Source organism: Perna viridis, chromosome 7 (genome assembly GCF_037379345.1).
Source record: "Perna viridis isolate PV_CMFRI_1.1 ecotype Kerala chromosome 7, ASM3737934v1, whole genome shotgun sequence".
In the NCBI taxonomy this organism is placed as follows: domain Eukaryota; kingdom Metazoa; phylum Mollusca; class Bivalvia; order Mytilida; family Mytilidae; genus Perna; species Perna viridis.
The window spans coordinates 31,701,801-31,720,403 of record NC_142451.1 but is presented as its reverse complement, the minus strand read 5'-3'; the positions used below and the strand labels follow the sequence as shown (position 1 = coordinate 31,720,403).

Genomic DNA, 18,603 nt, shown 5'->3' with positions numbered 1-18,603 from the left:
ATTTTTTTTTAAATTTTAAACACATTATAGACGATACTCCAAATCTGTGCAGACTTACTCCTTTGATGTTCATGTATATATATACCAAGAGTCTTATATCACTTTTTCTGAGCCCTTGTACGTTTATATATACTATATATATGTAGACATAGATATAAGGAGCTTATGTTGACGAAACTATTTTTAAAACTTTCTCTTTGTTTCTCTTGGCTTCTTAGTGCTTCTTCCCAGAAGGTTTAAAAGACACAAATTTTCGAAAAGGAATACTTTAACGACAGTTATATAAATGCCACCTTTGAGTGATTCCGTCCGAGATCTGACATAATTTCGTAACCGAACATATCAAAATGCGTAACATTTTTCCCGCCATTTCACCAATATTTATCATTTTTGGCATATATCTTTCCTGCTTACTCGGTGCCAATATATTTAAATATTCTTCATCTGAGGTAAATGCGACTCTCTATCATCTGTAAAGATTTAAATTAGTTATTATTTGTCACCTTTTTGCGATCAAGGATTTTGTTATTTTTATATGAACACCCACCGAGTTGCTCATAAACTGAAACTGTCAACTGAAAATTCTGATAAATAGGATAAATAAGATATGAAAATATGATATATTCCGGGGTCATACAACCCAGACTACTAATTTGAGAATACCCTCGGGACCTTTAGTACACCGGCATCAAACCAGTAATTATTAAATGCAAAATAAATTACCAATCATATTTATTGCAAATTTCGATATTCTGTACTCGTATTTCAAGGGGTAACCATTAAATCAGCATCATTAAATGGCAATAAGCTAAAATAGAATAGCATGTATTCTTGTCTATTATCAATAATCACATCATATGTATGAATCCTTTAAACTGTTGTTAATTTGTGCATTGTTTGGTTTTAAAAACCTATCAATCATAATAACACGAGAATTGAATTATCAGATTAGATGCATTCATACATATCGAGAAGAGTTTTTGCAAAAGATATTACAATTCATCCTTGAAATGAATATTGATGTAATACGATCAGCTGGAATTTTTTGCTTCGATAATTCGTCATCATTCAAAATGTATTCAAAATATAATTTTTGAATGAAGAGCATTTTACAGTGAATATATTTTAACAAATATCAACATTCCCTCCATACGTGAAACAGAAAGCGTTTTCAAAGCAACGAAGCTTACCGTTCCACCCTATGTACGACTACCCCTTCTATAAAACGCTTCAAACCGCCAACGGCTTACCTACTTTAGTGCTAACAGTACACTTAAATACATTACTCCGATTCATAATCAAGTCAAGTCCAAAAAACAAATCTGAAAAAAGATATTACACCAACTGTAACAAATATAGTTAATTAAGGTTAAAAAATATAGCAACTTCAATATTTCACTATAGAAACAAGTAATCTCTTTAAAAAAGATAACCGACGAAGTAAAATTTTGTTCTTTTTACTTATAAGTTTGTACATTTCATTCAAGAAAATAACATATGGCACGCAATTTCAATTTTCTAACGCCACTAGGTAATAGGTATTTGGCCAATCGGAAACAGAATTGCGATCAGGTGACTTTCGTTTCCATAGAAGAGCGTCCTTAAGGTCAAAGGGTTAAAAGCGAAACTATACCGACTGCGTCGGAAAAATTGTGATTATTATCTGTATTTTTCACCATCCTGCTCTTTCTTTTGAATTTTCCGGACAATATTGTAACACAAACGTATTCAATGTTTTGTTTCTTTATCAAAACAATAGATGTACTGGTAGTACTTAAATAGTTATTTATTTATCAACACACCTGTAAATGATAACGTATGATACGGTGTAAAGTGTCAATATTTACTGATTGAGATGTAAAATTGAAAAATAGGTTGCCAAAATGTCGTCTGAGGTGGGGAAACGAACTTCCTGTTTTTGTTTTTTTGTTGCCTTTACACAATTTTCTTTTAGTTCTCCTGCAAATCGTGAGTATTTATTAATCACTTCATACAACTAAAAATCACGGATACATTCAATAGTACACATTTACAATGATTGTTCATCTTGATCTTAATCTCACAAAAGACATATAATAGTAACTGTGGTGCAAATTTTCAACTTTAAAAAGACAAAAATATTATTGTTATGACTCTTTTTGGACTGAAAAAATGTCTAGATTTGGAAAGACTTATGTGTTTAGCTACGGGTCTCAAATAATACTGAATGAATTGGTTGGAAGGAGTGAATTACCACATGAACATAAGTTAAGCATTCAAGCGCTTTTGGCTTTTTACAAATTTATTATCTTATTTACGTTATCACACAGATGTTTTCCCTCCTGTATTGCTATTTTCTACATTGATGTTAAATTTTGCGATCGGTGGATTGATATTCGTGTTGTGACGTTTTGGTGGGAGAAAATACAAGGATGCAATTACTGAAATTAATCACAATGTTAATTGTAGAAATCTATTATATTGGGAACATTCAATGAAGCACTACGAATTATATTATAAAATTTGCAACTTTTTTTTATTTATTTGAATTTTTTTTTTCTACAACGGTAACTTTTAAAATATGCTTTAATTCAATTTAGATATATTTAGTTAATGTGTTAAAGAGGTAGACCTCGATAAGTGCATAACATACAAATAATCGGCACGTTTGTGGAAACCATTTTAAATTACTCTTATGTATGCACTTCAATAATTTAGATGCATATCATCCTGTTTCAAATAAATGATTGTAGGCTTTGGTGAAATTTGAAATGATCCAAACATATTACTGATCACGAGAATTGTGTCCCCTAGGCTTTCTCCTTAAAAAAGCAAATCTTGAATTTTGATAACGACTTTTTTCAAGTGACCATTCAGGTGACCCCAAGAGGAAGTTACGGTGTACAATTAAATGGTATAACCTGGCTTCAAAGCGCACCAACGTTCTTCAATGGAAATGGCTCAAAGTTTTCGACAGAAGATGGGTCACTGAATCATACACAAGGGCAAGTGACGTACAACGGCTGTGACGATATTGGGCCATTCTTTGCACATTCGTTTCAGTTCTCGGCTGATTCTGGTCTGCTAAATGCAACCATAAAATCGTACAACGATGAAGGATATATTGTTTTTAGTCAGGTAACATTCATGCAATCGAGAGACTGACTTGTCCTACAGTTCTATTGTGAATATAAAAAAGGAAGTGATCAAAACAGCGTCTTTTAACTCCAAATTAATTAATAACAAAGTCGTGATCAATTAAGGCGTAAAGGTTTAGTTTGTGTAAAAATCATCAGTGGGAAAAACATGGTATAAAAAACTACCATTTTGAAAGTGTATTTGGACTATTTGCACCATCAAAATCAGGGGAAAAAGATGAGGTTTTCCATATCTTTGGTAAATTGAGTTATAATATCATTGAAATACACTTAAAATGAACATTTCAAAGGCAGATAACTCTGACAAAGAACTCATTTTTCTAACATTCTATTGAAAAATTTCTTAACAAATCCAATGAAGCAGATATAACATATTGGTCTTTTCAATAAAGAAATTATCATTGACTAAAATTACATTGTCATTTTGGCATGCAGGTTTCTGATTCTGTTTTCCCATTTTGCCTGATTCTTATAAAAACTTTCATTTAGATATATTTCAATATCAACTTCCTGTAGTCGCTAAAACGTTACGTTATTATGACGTACATAGAACACGTGCAATCATTTTATGTTTAACTGAATATTTACTTACTTTATTTCCTTTCTTTGTTTTCGTTTGTTACAGCATAGTGTATAAAACTTATACTATACGCACTTACAATAATCAAACTGACAAAAATGTCAATTTTTTTCAGCGTTTTAATACAAGTGTTACAAATACAAGAAATTCAAAATGTCCTAAACCAACGTATCCTCCTTATTCAAATCTTGGGACCTGTTTTAATGAAACTGTGTCTGGCTTTCCATCATTTTTGGTCAAGCAACCTCGAGAGAAAACTCTCGGGTTCTTCAGTCTTGGAGGAAAAATGTTTGGCGATTTTGGAAAGCTTATGGGAAGGTAGGATAAATAAGAAATAAGTTTTTATGTCATTTTAACTATTGATACAATTACTTCTTTGGACTATCATATGATCATACGTCTTATTTTGATACTTTCATTCTTTCAAAGTAAATTATTGCGATGACGATAAAAATTTATTTTTTTTAAATAATTTTGATATATTTGGTTATATTTCGTCGGTGTTTTCTGTATAATTTCATTTGATATCCACAAATAAAATGCATTAAATACATGAAATAGGTGTCTATATATTTATTTTCTTGCAAGGCAAAAAATCGATCTAGATAAATTTGTATGCATGTGACTTCTATTGATCTTAATCCGCTCCCGTGTTGTAAGGGCCGCCTTTTTAACAACAAAGTGGTTATTCAACTGCAAGGAAGACAGACGGACTCAAGCCATAAAATGAATAAGTTCGAATATAATGAAAGGATCCTTTTGAAATTTACGTATTGTGATAAATTGTGGCTCAAGTATGGACCTTATTTAAAAATTAATCAAGAAATAGTTCAAATGAAACGAAAACAAGACACGTGCTTACCTGTATATCCGTTTTTGTTATTTTTTTATCAAGGTTAAAGTATTTTTAACCCAGGTAAATGTCCTGTCGGCAATCTTCGGAAGTAATGGGGGGAAATAATTAGATCAGAGCTATCGATCTTCTGTGATTAAAAAATGTTGTTTTTACAATATTCTGTAGGTATTATCGACATTGATTGCTTCTATTGCATTATTACAAACTTATTTCATTGAATCAGCAAAATTCAGTAGAATAAAAACTGAACAAATTTGGCAGCTAATGCAGCTTTCTCTTCCTGACAAACCTTTCCCAAAGTACCATGTAATCATTCGGATTAAAAAGTAAGGTCATTATAAATAAAATAAATTTATGAAGTCGGATCGAATTACTTTTCAATTGAGGTACGTCGATTCCGACATTGGTGGTATAGCAGATGGGATGAGAAGTGGACCCTTAGCACTTTTTGATAAAACTGGAGAGACACTTCTGATTGCACCATTGACAAAGTTTATGTCATCGTCGATGTGGTATGAGTCAGCTCCGAGCCCCCGACTGAGCTGGGGCATAATGGGAGGAATCAATGATATCCCTGCTGGCTATGAAGCAGACACGATAATTATTCATGCGTCTGGAATTAACGAGGTATATTCGTAAAAAAGTTGAATCATCAAGAATATTTTTAACGTTTTGATTTGATTTTTGTTGTTTAGATACAGGAACACCGCAAAAATCGTTATCACATGATGTTTATTTTTAAAGATTTCTTGTACTTGTATCGAAAAAGTAGTACAATGTTATGAAATACAAAGCTTACATTTAGGTAATTTATCATTACAAATATTTCGTCTTTTGATTATCAAATTAGTGTGCATTTTTAATGTCATTTCCGCATTTAAAATGAAAATTTCGAAAAAATGCATTTGTTATCCCTCATTCAAGACAGAAATCGTCGTTCATTGTTCTTTCTTTGTTGTTCATGCGCCCAGTATTTTAGTTGAGTCAGAGTTGCTCATTTGCTTTTGTTACTTTGTATGTATGATTTTAGTTACTTTATGCTCTTTGTTGTGTATATCTGTTTCCCATGTCTGGTCTTTGTCCCTGGATTATTTCCTTTTAATTACCCTATAACCTTGGTTCTCTTGATTACTCTTTGTTATATTGAAAACTTGGATAAGCAAATTATATGGTCCATTTTATTCTCAATTAAGCAAATAGAAAAATAAATTATATTGCATATTCAACTAAAACAAATTAAGAAAATAATTATATTTTCATTGAATTAAAGGATGTTTCATATAATGCTGAAAGTATTTTGCTATCACCGAATTATTTGTTAAAGAAACAAAAGTACATGAGCAACTCGGGCTCCACGAAAAGCTGGGAGCATGGACCAGGTGCACCATTAGGGACAGTGTCCTCTCTAGGAAACATACAAAGGGTGAAACAACACATTACTTTGATATTGTTGTCATACAAATAAACAATATATATAAGTAAAAAAGGAAGACAAATTAACTTAATTGAAATGTATTTCAAATAAACATTTCAATGAAAGATACCTAAAATACTCTCAATTTTCTAATGAAAATATTCACATCGTTTGCAATGATTTCGTATTCATTTCAAATATAGAAGACTGTCACGCATGACATGCATATTTTAGATTTTTTTTCAAAAACTTAAACCTAATTTTAAAAGGCTTTCCAGTCATATGGGAAACTTCTCAGACGCATTCATTCTACAGACAACAGAAGATTGCAAGAGGTAAAAAAAGACAAAACTATTCGTTATCTTGGATACTGGACAGATAACGGTAAGCATTAATTGACTGAAGTGAAATTATTTGATTATTATTCGAGAAAACCCATGCATAAAAAGGTCTAAAGAGCTATTAAAATAATGTTTTGAAGGATATGTTATGACAAAAATTTTTTCTATTATTGTACAATGTTAAGTGACATTTTCGTGTAGCCTGTGAGAAACGATCACAAATCAAAGACTGTATGAGGGAAAATTTATCCAAGAAACCGCAAAAACGACGCATAAATTTCACGGTCAACAGTTAGTATCTCAAATGTTGATTGGTCAAGAAAAGATAACAAAGTTAAACACAAAAAGTGTTACTTTATGCATTACAATATGTGTCTAATATGCTCTTTCAATTCACCAATTACCGGCAAATGAAACTTGTGGTTAAAAATGAAACAAAAACATTTTTTTCATCCAAAATATAATTTGCAAATTTCAAAAAAATGTTAATCCGTTGTTTTGATGCTTTCCTCTTCAATATCCAATTGTGAAAGATAAGTAGGTATGAACATATCTTAATATCATTGCATTTTCCATATATTTCCTCTTTTGGGACAGGTGCGTTTTATTATTACCATCCGGAGAATGGTAAAACGTATGAAGATACTCTCAAAGATGTTAAAAGTTATTCAAATCAAGAAAATATTCCGTTCAGGTAGTATTATATGATATGTAAATTCTTCTACAAGTTAATGGAAGAATGCAATATTTATTTCATTTTGGGGGCAATTTGGGAGATGTTCCATGTACATGAATTGTATCTTATATGTACATCTCTTGAGACGTATTACATTCTCAACCCTGAGCACATGTTTTGGATTCCGAATGCACGTAATTCATATGATATACGATTGTCCAAGGTAGGGGCAAGATCTGACATTTGATATTCAAACTTGTAAGCTCTAGAGGAGACGCAAGTCTGCCGCTGTGTGAAGCTGGATGATAGTCTTCAGTCGGAACGTGATACAGATTCAATTCACGACCCTCATTGCTATTGCATTTTGAAATTAAAAGATACATAAAACATTATGGATATAGTTGAAATTAATTCATATAAAAAGTTGTAGTTATAATCATATATAAGAAATCGAAAGTAGCCAAAAACACTAAACGAACAAGCTTATTTTGATTAGAAATGACATTGCACATTTTGAAGAGTAATCAAGGTAACCAAGATTCTAGCGCAAATCTAGAACAAAACAAGGTGTAGTACTCAGAGTCCTAGAGGTTCAACAAATGATTAAGAAATTATATCAGGGTAACACTAATAAGGTAAAGCTTAAAAATTAAACGTTTGACATTTGAATGCAAACCTTTATATTTAATTACTGAGATGTTGGAGACTTATCAGAAAAACCGTAACGCCAGCTTATTTCAGAGCCAAATATTTAAATCGTGTTTTAATATGACTTGGTTTAAGCCTTTAATATATCAAAACTAGAGTCCATTCGAAGAAACAGATAAATGAACTTAACAGAAATTTATGCATATTTTCATTTTTTCCAAATCATTGCGGATCGCCCCATTTGTGTTGACTGCAGACAGTGAATGATCATATATGTACATTTTATATAATTTCAACTAATAAGGTATCTCCAGTTAGATTCATGGTGGTATTATAAGAACAACAGAACAGAAGCTTTAAGGGAATGGACAGCCAGACCTGAAGTTTTTCCCCATGGTATACGGTTAGAACTTTTTAATGTCATGTTTATCTCGCTTGCCATCATTTAAAAATATATTATGATTGTATATACGTACACGGACTATATTCTTCAATCATGAGTCTGTTTGTAATTCAAGTGAAAACTACAAGAGTAGGTGAAACTTGGATCCTTCTATAGGATTTCATTCATATGATCTGCGCATAAAAACAAAAAGAAACAGAAGACGAAGTAATTAATATCAAAAGTAAAGTATTGATTACCTTGTTGTTGATGATGATGGTGCAGTTAAGACATTCATTTGATATTCTGATATTTCAGTATCTTCTAAAAAGCTCTCCACAAGAGCTAACAGACTTGAGGTCAAAATAACTAATTTCATATCTATGTGCTCTTGTTGTTTCAAGTACGTTTTTCATGCCAATTCACATTTCTGACTACTTATGTGTATCATGCTGCTATTTTAGAAGCTTATCGCTATCAACCAAATGGCCTATTGCTGCTCACAGCCGATACTGGTAGGTGTTTATAGTTCAGACGTTTCCTTTCCCAATACAACGGGAAAAACATAAAACATTGCTGTCTTAATTTACTAAAAGGTCTTCGTTTTATTATCAATGATATTATGTAAAACTTATATAAAAGAATATTATCATTTGCTAGTTTTAATTGTTTACACAATTTAAAACAGTTTTGAAATGGTAAATGACAGAGTTATTCCCTAATGTAAATTGTATTTCATATGTTTCGTTCTTTTTATCATTGTTGTTATTATCATTATTATTTCTTTTTTTTTAAACTCTGCCCTAATAAGTGCTATACCATGCCTCTTTATGTAACATAGTACGGAACAGGTTTATGCTGCTACAAAAGTTTTAAAGTCATCACCATTAACTCATAGATCGTTATGACATATCCATCTGAACCATGAGAATTTGAAATGATTCAGTGTCAGTCTCTGTAAAATTCAGGCAGTGGTATGAAAACAATTTATCATTTGTGTTTTGACTATTTGCATCATCAGAATTAAAGGAAACAGACAAGATTTTCCATATTATGCTAGACCATTGAGTTACAATTTCATTGAAATGCACTGAAAATAAACAAACCTCTGTCAAAAACCTCATTTTTCTAACATTCTATTGAAATGTTTTTTTAGCAAAGCCAGTGATGCAGAGATCAAATAATGGTCTTTTCAAAAAGAGAAAGTATCCTTGAATAATATTACCAGGCGCGTAGCTGAGGCCAAATTGAAGTGTAGGCAAAATTACGGCAGGGGGTCTGCTAAAGGCCTCCAGCAGGTCCAGGGGGCGAAGCCCTCCACCCCCCCCCCCCCGAAGCTCCGCGGAGATAGCGTTTTAGAGCATCATTTATGCCTCTCCTGGATGTATTTTTTCTCAAAATTTTGAAGAAAAGAAAAAAAAACAAAACAACACAAAACAAAAAAAACAAAAATTGGCAAAATTAAGTGCAGGCAAAAGCTTTTTTGTCTAACGGCAACTACGCGCCTGATTACATTGTCAGATCGGTGTTCGTTGTGTCATAGATTTCATCTTCCGTCTACACCTGACGTGACGAATTATGAGCAACTCGGCGGGTGTTTCTTGAATAGAAGAGGACGCTTACCCTACCGATGTACCTGGTTAATGCTTCCATTTACTTTTGTTTCTAAGTGTGTGTTAATTTGGTTAGCTCATGATCTTTGTTGTACACTGTGTCTATTTTCTTTGTCTTGTCATTATCCCTTGATTATGTTCTCTTTCGATTACCGTTCTAGTTCTGGTTCCTTTGGTTTCCTTTTGCACAGTACGACGTAAATAACTTCACATATTTAATGTAAGGTGGTTTTTTGTGCGTGTAATTAAAACATTTCACTTCTAGGATAGCAGAGGTAATACGCCTGCTTAGTGATATGTAGTCAATTAGGAAGCGGGTATTAGGTTTGCAGAAGATATATGACTCGATCTTGTGATAGTTTTCTATTTTTTTAACCCAAAAAATTTTCTATTTTGCTATTAACTTTAAGGGGCACTGACATTGTGTATGCTACATCGAACGGTGGATATTACAACTTTATCAAAGAAAATATACTTTCGTTGCCTGATGATCAAGTAAGTGGAGTTTCGTGCGAAATTCTAGAAAAAGAAAGGTATATACTACGCCTTTCTTGATTTTCCCATGAATGTTTAGAACGATTAGCATGCTGATTAATCGATAATTATAAGTATCCTACAATAAGTATGTATTGCATATCGAGTTATCTTATTTCAACAAAATGATTATCGATCCTTTATTAGCCCGTTCATCATTTTCGTTAAAATTAAATAAGAATTGTGAAAAATTAGCTTTGTCTCCACATAGTAATATATACTAATAATACTTACAGGCAAAGTGGTCTCGGTGAAAGAAATAGACTTATCAATTACAACCCTTTTCATGTAGCTAAAGTAAATAACTGTGTACCATTCTATGCGAATGAGAGACATTTTTCCTTTGTTTAATTGGCCTTCTTTGTTATAAATGCATTATCTTTTTCAAAATAAATCAGCATTAACTATGTTTACATCTATTTTTATTTATTTTTTCTTATTTAGATTTTTTGGAATGATTTAATTTACAATGCAACTAAATGGGGATTAATATTGTATGAACAGGTTTGTATAAATGCTTGTGTTGTTTAAACTAAAGAAACAAATTGGATTCTGTTCATAAATAATTGTTGTTGTCCATAAACTTAATGGATGTAATTTATCATACCTTTTTAAAATATGCTTTTCTAACTCATAACAAGTAACAAATAACTAATGGAACGAAATAATTTCAGACCCCTCCCCCTTAAGTTATGTTATAACTTTACAAAATGTGTCAATTCCTTCATTATAGGACTGGTTGAATATTCAGACTTTATTCACGGCAAAACTTCAAACAGACCTGTATCTCGGAGACAGTTGGTTGGAGCAGATGGGAAATGCAGCTAAAAGAAGGAACATTTCGCTTCAGTATTGTATGGCGCTACCTAGACATGCTCTTAAGAGTGTTCAAATTCCACAAGTGACGCAGGTAATTCTTAACCAGTAGTTATTTCTAAAAATTAGATTCTACATCTGAGTTTGTCCTTTTCAAAACACTGAAGATATTTTTTTTTAAAAACTAGCAAGGACGTTTCAGAATATATCACTTGAACGGCATACAGAACAATGGGTTTGATTTTTTTACTAAGGTTTACCTGAAATATAATAAGGTGTACTGCCCTTTTTGAAAAAAACATAAATTTATTATTACTACTTTTTAGTTTTAATGTATTGCTTATGCTGTGGTCGAGAACAACATTTTTTCAACTGTTAATTAATTACCTTTTTGGCAAAATCTTCTCCTCTTTAAGCTTGCTTTGATGTAGAGACATATTTTCCCTGTCCGTCACAACTTTGCTAAATGCCATGAAACTTTGTAGGTAGTTAGAACATGATATGTAGTTGTGCATATTGCCAGGAATTTATGATCCACTGAATTTTGTGGGAGTAATATCCTCTTTGAACTTTTGAAAGAGAGTAGATTTAAGTATTTGTATGCAAAAAAAAACTTTAATTCAAAAATGTTGTAAAACCTTCCCTTTTATTCATCAATTGCTGTTAAGATGCATATGCTCATATTCGTATTACCTTATTATTCTTACACAATGAAATTTGTGCGACTGAATCCCTTCTGAACTTTAAAATTGTTTCAGTCTGGACAGATGTTCGGTTAACCAAAGTTCAATATGCAATTGAATTGATAAAACATGACTTTAAGGAGGTAGACCTAGGGTAAGGGACATAACTCTTACAAATCATTGGAACGTTTGTGTAAAGTACTTTCCGTCAATCTCATCTTAGCATCAAAGTAACTTGGATTGATATCATTCTATTTCAAAAGAAAGCTTGGTAGGCTTTGTTGAAATTGAATATGATGCAAACATATCACTGATTTCAATAGTTGTTCCTTACCCCAGGTCTACCTCCTTAATAGAGTCTAGTTTATACAGATTTTCAGGTTACGCGGGGTTCGGTTTAAACAGATTTCACTGAACTAATTATTGTGTCGAACCTAATGTTCGTGGCTTACCAATTTCCGTGGTTTGAACATATCAAGCATTCAAATTGCTCAACAAAATTCAAACTTTAACGAACAAATGGAATTTTTACAATCACGACCATCGGTACACTCGAATAATAGTGTAATAGTACCTTCATAGTGGATGAATAAGCTCGTTAATTTCATGTTTATAACATGTCTATGATTCTTGACCTTGTTTGTTGTAACCTGGTTTAGGTTCGAGTAAGCGAAGACTACTTACTAGAACCTGAGCAATGGAAAATAGGGATATCATCAATATTTGCATATGCTCTGAATGTAAGACCATATAAGGATACATTCTGGACAAGCCAAAAGGAACTAGGAAACCCAAAATACAAAGGTTAGTTACATTTTAGCTATTCTATATTTCTTTTTATTTGTTTTTGAAAGGTGTTGATTTGTACAAGGGAAACGCAAAGCACGACATACTAAACGGTCAGATGAATGAACGATTAATCTGATGTTCAGATAATTAAATTACTATGCCTGTCGCATCTTGGAAGCGAAATAATAAACGAGATGCTCACTTATAACTTTAATTTTTAGATAAGGGTTTCTATTAAGAATTGTCGATTTTTAAATTTATTCGTTTGGACTTTAAACATGTATAATGTATTTTTTCTTTGTCACAAAATATATAAAATGACATTGTCTGTAAGTACGGCAAAATTTGCAGTTTGTAACAATTAGAGTTGATCTTCATTCCTTAACAGGTATAACTGAGCCCTCTCCGGCTTTGCAGTCCCTTGTATCGACATTGAGCACTGGACCAGTTGGTCCTGGCGACAAGATTGGTTCGGTAAACAAAACGTTATTGATGAGGTAGGATAGCAATAGTTTTAAAAAAAAATCATATGTGTATAAATGTATTTAATTATTTTAAATTGCGAAAGCTTTTTAAAAAGCGTTTAAATTCATTTCTTTTCAGTTTACCTAACTTTCGCGTGCAAATATCGCTTTGAATTATCATTACATCTATACTTTTTTTCCTTTAAAGCTCATTTATAGCATGCACTATTTTGTTGAAAAAAGATAGTTCAATATTTCTACCGAAAGAAATGGACTAAATATCATACGCAGTTAGTAAATTGAATTGGTTTTACAGTCCTCAAAATTGAGGTTGTATAAAAATGAAATAGACTTTTAACTTTCCTTTCATCTTTGGCAACATCACTTCAGCACCTGCGTATGGAGTGTTCATATCACAACTCATACGTTATGCCAGAGCTTGCCAAAACTACGCAGACTTTTTGTATCGCGCTAGAACTCTAATAAATAGGCTTCTGGAACAGGGTTATGTTGCTACAAGATTGAAGTCATCACTACAGAAGTTTTATGGTCGTCATCATGAACTCGTGGATCGTTATGGTTTATCTATCTGCACCATGAAAACTGATTTATTCAACGGGTCATAGTTTTCCTTTCATCGTTTGTCTACCCCGGACTTGACTTTTTATGAGCAACTCGGCGGGTGTTTCTAGAAAAGCAGAGGACGCTTACCTTACAGGTGCACCTGGTCCATGCTCCCAGTTTTTAGTGGAGTCCGAGTTGCTCATTTACTTTTGTTACTTTGTATGTATGATTTTAGTTACTTTATGTTCTTTGTTGTGTATGTCTGTTTTCCATGTCTGGTCTTTGTCCCTGAATTACATTATTTTGATTACCGCTATAACCTTGGTTCCCTTGATTACTCTTTCTTGTTATTTCACTGGACATGCTCAGTTATTCTTTTCGCAAGATCAATACAAAGCGTAAAAATAGATATGAGGGTTTCCTCGTCATTGATTGCAGACCGATTGTAGCTTTGGACTGACATTTTATCCCGATGGGTTTTTGACATATACACAATACATATTATCTTTATATATGTAAAAAATTTACCTCGCGTAAGTATTAACTAAGCATGCTCAGGAAAAAAAACACAAAAGGGTCTTTGAACATATGGTTACTAAAACACCTACAATGCCGTACTATCTATGATATATATTTTATGTTTGTCGTGTGTTTCCTATGATTGCAATGTTTATTTCAGGTGTTGCCGTGATGATGGTCTCATATTAAAACCATCCAAACCAGCAACTGCTATTGACAGACAAATAATTAAGGTAAATTGCTTTTCAGGTTCGTATCATCATAAAGCTGAGATGGATTTCTTTTAATTTTCAATATCAGGCTAAAGTTCTAATAAGACTATGGAATTTGCAGAAAAATATAAGTATGGGGTAGCTAAACATTCTTTTTGTTTCATCTTTTCGATATACTGTTAAGTACTAATTTTCGCGGTGGACAGAAAGTCACGGAAAATAGAATCCGCTAAATTGATTTTAAGCATTACATAAACTTTTTTAATCGCGAAAATTGATACCCGGGAATATGTTCACTTGACAGAATCAGCGAAAATTAGCAACCGCGAAAATGAATACGTTTACAGTATATACAATAATACGGCCGATGATGCCCATATTAAGGAAGCTATATTAATTTTTTTTCAATAATCCCACATTTAAACAAAAATGCAAATTAATCTGCATATTAATTTATCGGTTTAACAGTTAACCTATATGTTTTACTAGTGAAGTGAAGAGTAGAAGTAAAAAGTAAAGCCCTCCTGACATACCACTGTCACCAATAACTATTTTAATGAACTGGGGGAAATATAAACTATTACATACAACGATTGGTCGTAATTTTTTTAAGTATTTAAGTGGCTGTCTTTATTTTTAAAAATGGACAGGAAGCGATTCATACATGTCAAAAACCAAACCAAAGCAATTTTTATTTCTTATTTAGATACAATTGAAGACCACTTAATAAATCTTAGTTGGATTAATAGTTTTCTTCAAAATACAGATCTGTGTAAAGAAAGGACTATAGTAAATTTAAAAATGACATGTGAAAATCGATAAAGCATCGTTTGTTTGGTGGAGTCTATTACACCATGAATCACTTCTACAAAATTCTATTTCTATAAATTTCTATAAATTTAAGTACTCCGTTCATTCTTTTGTCATTTAGACAGCACTATCTTCAGCTGATGGACCAAAAGGAGAAGTCTGGTCAACATTTACTCGGTTCTCCTCCGGGTATGCCAAAAATGATATAGCGAACACAGTGTTTGGCATCATACTGGCCGCTGATCTCAACGAAACCTATAACTTGCAAATTAAAGACACAGGTTTCCAGATTGAGGTTTGTGCAATACTGCATCTATGAAGATGCAAATGCGCGTGATTATATTTGGCTAAATTCTGATAGAAGACAGAAAAAACCAATAAATCAAAGAAAAATACTGCCCGAGATGCTTTTAAATACGTGAGAATTGGCACTATTGTTGATGATATGTTATTGTTATAGTAACAGGTAAATTATTCTTCGTTTTTTTACCATATGTTGAACCCAGAATGATTCCCAAAAAAATGTCTGCAGTTTTAATTTAAAAATACCTTACCTGCAAGCTAAATGGTCTATACTTCAGACAGTAAGTTTTCATGAACAAACTGGCAATTTCATGCCTGAAAAGCGAAACATAACCGAATTTTTTTTTTTTTTTTTTTTTTTTTTTTTTTTTTTTTTTGTCTTTGTTTTTTTTAATTATCTAAAGGGCAATACCTCTCTTCCGCTATCAAAATGTGATTATGAAATATAATTTATTCACGCTAAAGGTAAACAAAATCAATTTGTATACACATCTGAATCCGTGTCATTTTTGTTCTCGTATATGGCATAATGACTAGGTCATTGAAATATTACGTCTATAACACGTTTAAAATGGCATTTTATATTAATGAAAGAGTAATCATGGGGACCAAGGTTATAGCGGTAATCAAAAGAATGTAATCCAGGGACAAAGACCAGACATGGAAAACAGACATACACAACAAAGAACATAAAGTAACTAAAATCATACATACAAAGTGACAAAAACAAATGAGCAACTCGGACTCCACTAAAACTGGGAGCATGGACCAGGTGCACCGGTAGGGTAAGCGTCCTCTGTTTTTTCTAGAAACATCCGCAGAGTTGCTCATAAAAAGTCAATTCCGGGTTAGATAAACAAGGAAAGAAAAACTATGACCCGTTCAATAAATCAGTATTCATGGTGCAGATGGATACACGATAACGAGTTCATGATGACGACCATAAAACTTCTGTAGTGATGACTTCAATCTCGTAGCAACATAACTCTGTTCCAGAAGCCTATTTGTTAGATTTCTAGCGCGATACAAAAGTCTGCGTAGTTTCGGCAAGCTCTGGCATAACGTATGAGTTGTGATATGAACACTCCATACGCGGGTGATGAAGGGATTGCCACAGATGAAAGGGAAGTTGACAATTCTGGATGAAAAGTCATCACATTTGTCGTTAAGTCTGGTCAATAGTTTAATACGTCAATAATCACCTTATTGCATTATGTGCTCACTGTGTTGTTCAGGTGGCACTTGTATTCTTTGTAGCATGCACGTGTTATTTCCTACAAGACGCCAACAAAATGGAGCACATATGACTCAAACAACCTTTTATCACTTGTGAATTGTACCGTAAAAGATTTTTGTCTATATTACGTCACCACTAACCTAACTCTTGGGTAAGTAAGAGTAAAACATACAGAACTCTTAGCTAATAGAATTATTTTGTAGACCAGATCGATCCAAGGACTGGTTCAATTCGTCTGTCTTAGGTCTTTCAATAAGATGTTTCTTATTTATCAGTGTTGTTTACGAATCAGTCCAAATTATTGATTGAAGCTTACATTCGTTAGAGATTATCGACAACCCATTCCAAATATCAAGATGTCTTTTTTTACGTCTTGGCTCTTTATTTTGAAATTAGAAATGATAATAAATTGTATGTATGTAGTTCTTAACTTTCACTACATAACAGTGACTGGAAATTGACCCCCTCGGGGGTAGATGTCAGAAACAATATATAGAATCAAAATTGATTTTCGCAATGGGTAGTGGATGGGAGAAAAACATTTTACTCTTTTCTGCATGTAGTATTATTTGTAAATGAACCTTGATTTGCTATTCACAATTTTTCGACGAGTTTTAGGGTTTTTTCGACGCAATCGATATATTTTGATGTTTACCCTTTGATCTTTTCCATGGAATCGCAATTCTGATTCCCGATTGACCAAATACTTATAACGTAGTGGCGTTCGAAAAAAAAATTGTATCGAAAATTGACATTGCGTGTCATATGTTATTTCTTGAATAAAATGTAGAAATCATAATTAAAAAGAACAAATTTTACCTCAATCTTAAAGATAGTACTTGTTTTTAAATACTCACAAATATTCTAGGGACGGGACTGTTGTATATATCTTAGGAGAACAAAATAAATGGGTTCCAGTTTCTCAACAAAGGATTTCTTCTGCACAAAAGGTAGTACTTTCCGGGAATTATACCCTTAGAGTGGCTTTAAAAGGTATGATAACAGAGATTGTCACGATGAACTTTATTGTAAATGACAAAATAAAGTCGGTGACTTGTTATGGATTAGACGAGACTGGAGATGTGTATATTGACGTCGTTATGGGGAAGTGTTTTAATGATCATCCCGGAAACTTTAAAAGCAAAGGCACTGTTTTGAAGGATAACAGTTTTCTTATTGTGTTGCTTGTGTGTTTTGTTTCTCTTATGGTTAAATGCAGAGATTGACTGCAAAAATTACAATTTTAGCGTAGATTGAGATATTAAGATAAGTTATAATTATTCTTTAAAAATACCATTAAAATCTAATGTATTTAAAGTTATTAATGCCAATTATTGTTAAAACTTCCTGGTATTTTCAAAGTAAAATCTTTCACAACCTCGATTAAATCATTGGAATGGTTAACGGTCGGGTTAATGTAGACTAATGACTAATGTAGGAGTCGAAGAACTTAAAAAACATACGATGACTTCTCAGAACTAAATGCAACGAGCAACTCAATCAATAACTGGTGTCCTCTGGTTTTCATAAGTGTTCGGAGTTTGGTATTTTGATTGTTAGAAAAAAATTCTGCTGCAGAACGAACGAATGTATGCCTCCAAGGAAAAATGGAAAACTAAACTTGTCGGTGTGAAATGTTGCAATGGTCCAAAATGGAGTCACGTATTTAGATTTTTGTTTCTCTAATACTACATTTTCCGTATTGATAAGCTATAAGCCAGTAGGCTTGGATATTTTTAATCTAGAGAAATCAGAAAAAAATGTTTAGCTTGTCAAAAACTACAAAAAAAGTAAAACAAGATAGTACACATAAATACATTTTAGAATTTTGATTTGTTTGTTTGTTTTGTTTTGTTTGTGTGTTTGTTTTGTTTTGGTTTTTTTATTATTTTTGTTTTATCTTGTTGTTTTTGTTTGTTTATGTTTGATTGTTTTTTTTGCTTTGTTTGCATGTGCGTGTGCTGTTGGTTCTTGTTTGTTGAATTATTTTCAAAGTTGAGAAGATTTAAAATCTACAACCTAAAA

The 18,603-nt window shown here is 32.4% G+C and overlaps 1 protein-coding gene across 1 annotated transcript; it reads left to right on the top strand.

Moving 5' to 3' along the window:
• Positions 1–1,806: 1,806 nt before the first annotated feature.
• Positions 1,807–17,899, top strand: LOC148612309 (uncharacterized). Its single transcript, XM_088593617.1, has 17 exons — positions 1,807–1,968; positions 2,846–3,117; positions 3,833–4,035; positions 4,960–5,200; positions 6,257–6,371; positions 6,926–7,022; positions 7,957–8,055; positions 8,499–8,549; positions 10,058–10,142; positions 10,626–10,685; positions 10,915–11,091; positions 12,340–12,484; positions 12,858–12,966; positions 14,177–14,249; positions 15,160–15,333; positions 16,599–16,729; positions 17,447–17,899. The coding sequence occupies exons 1-17, from the start codon at positions 1,884–1,886 to the stop codon at positions 17,802–17,804; spliced, it is 2,475 nt and encodes an 824-aa protein (XP_088449743.1). The 5' UTR covers positions 1,807–1,883; the 3' UTR covers positions 17,805–17,899.
• The last annotated feature ends 704 nt before the right edge of the window (positions 17,900–18,603 follow it).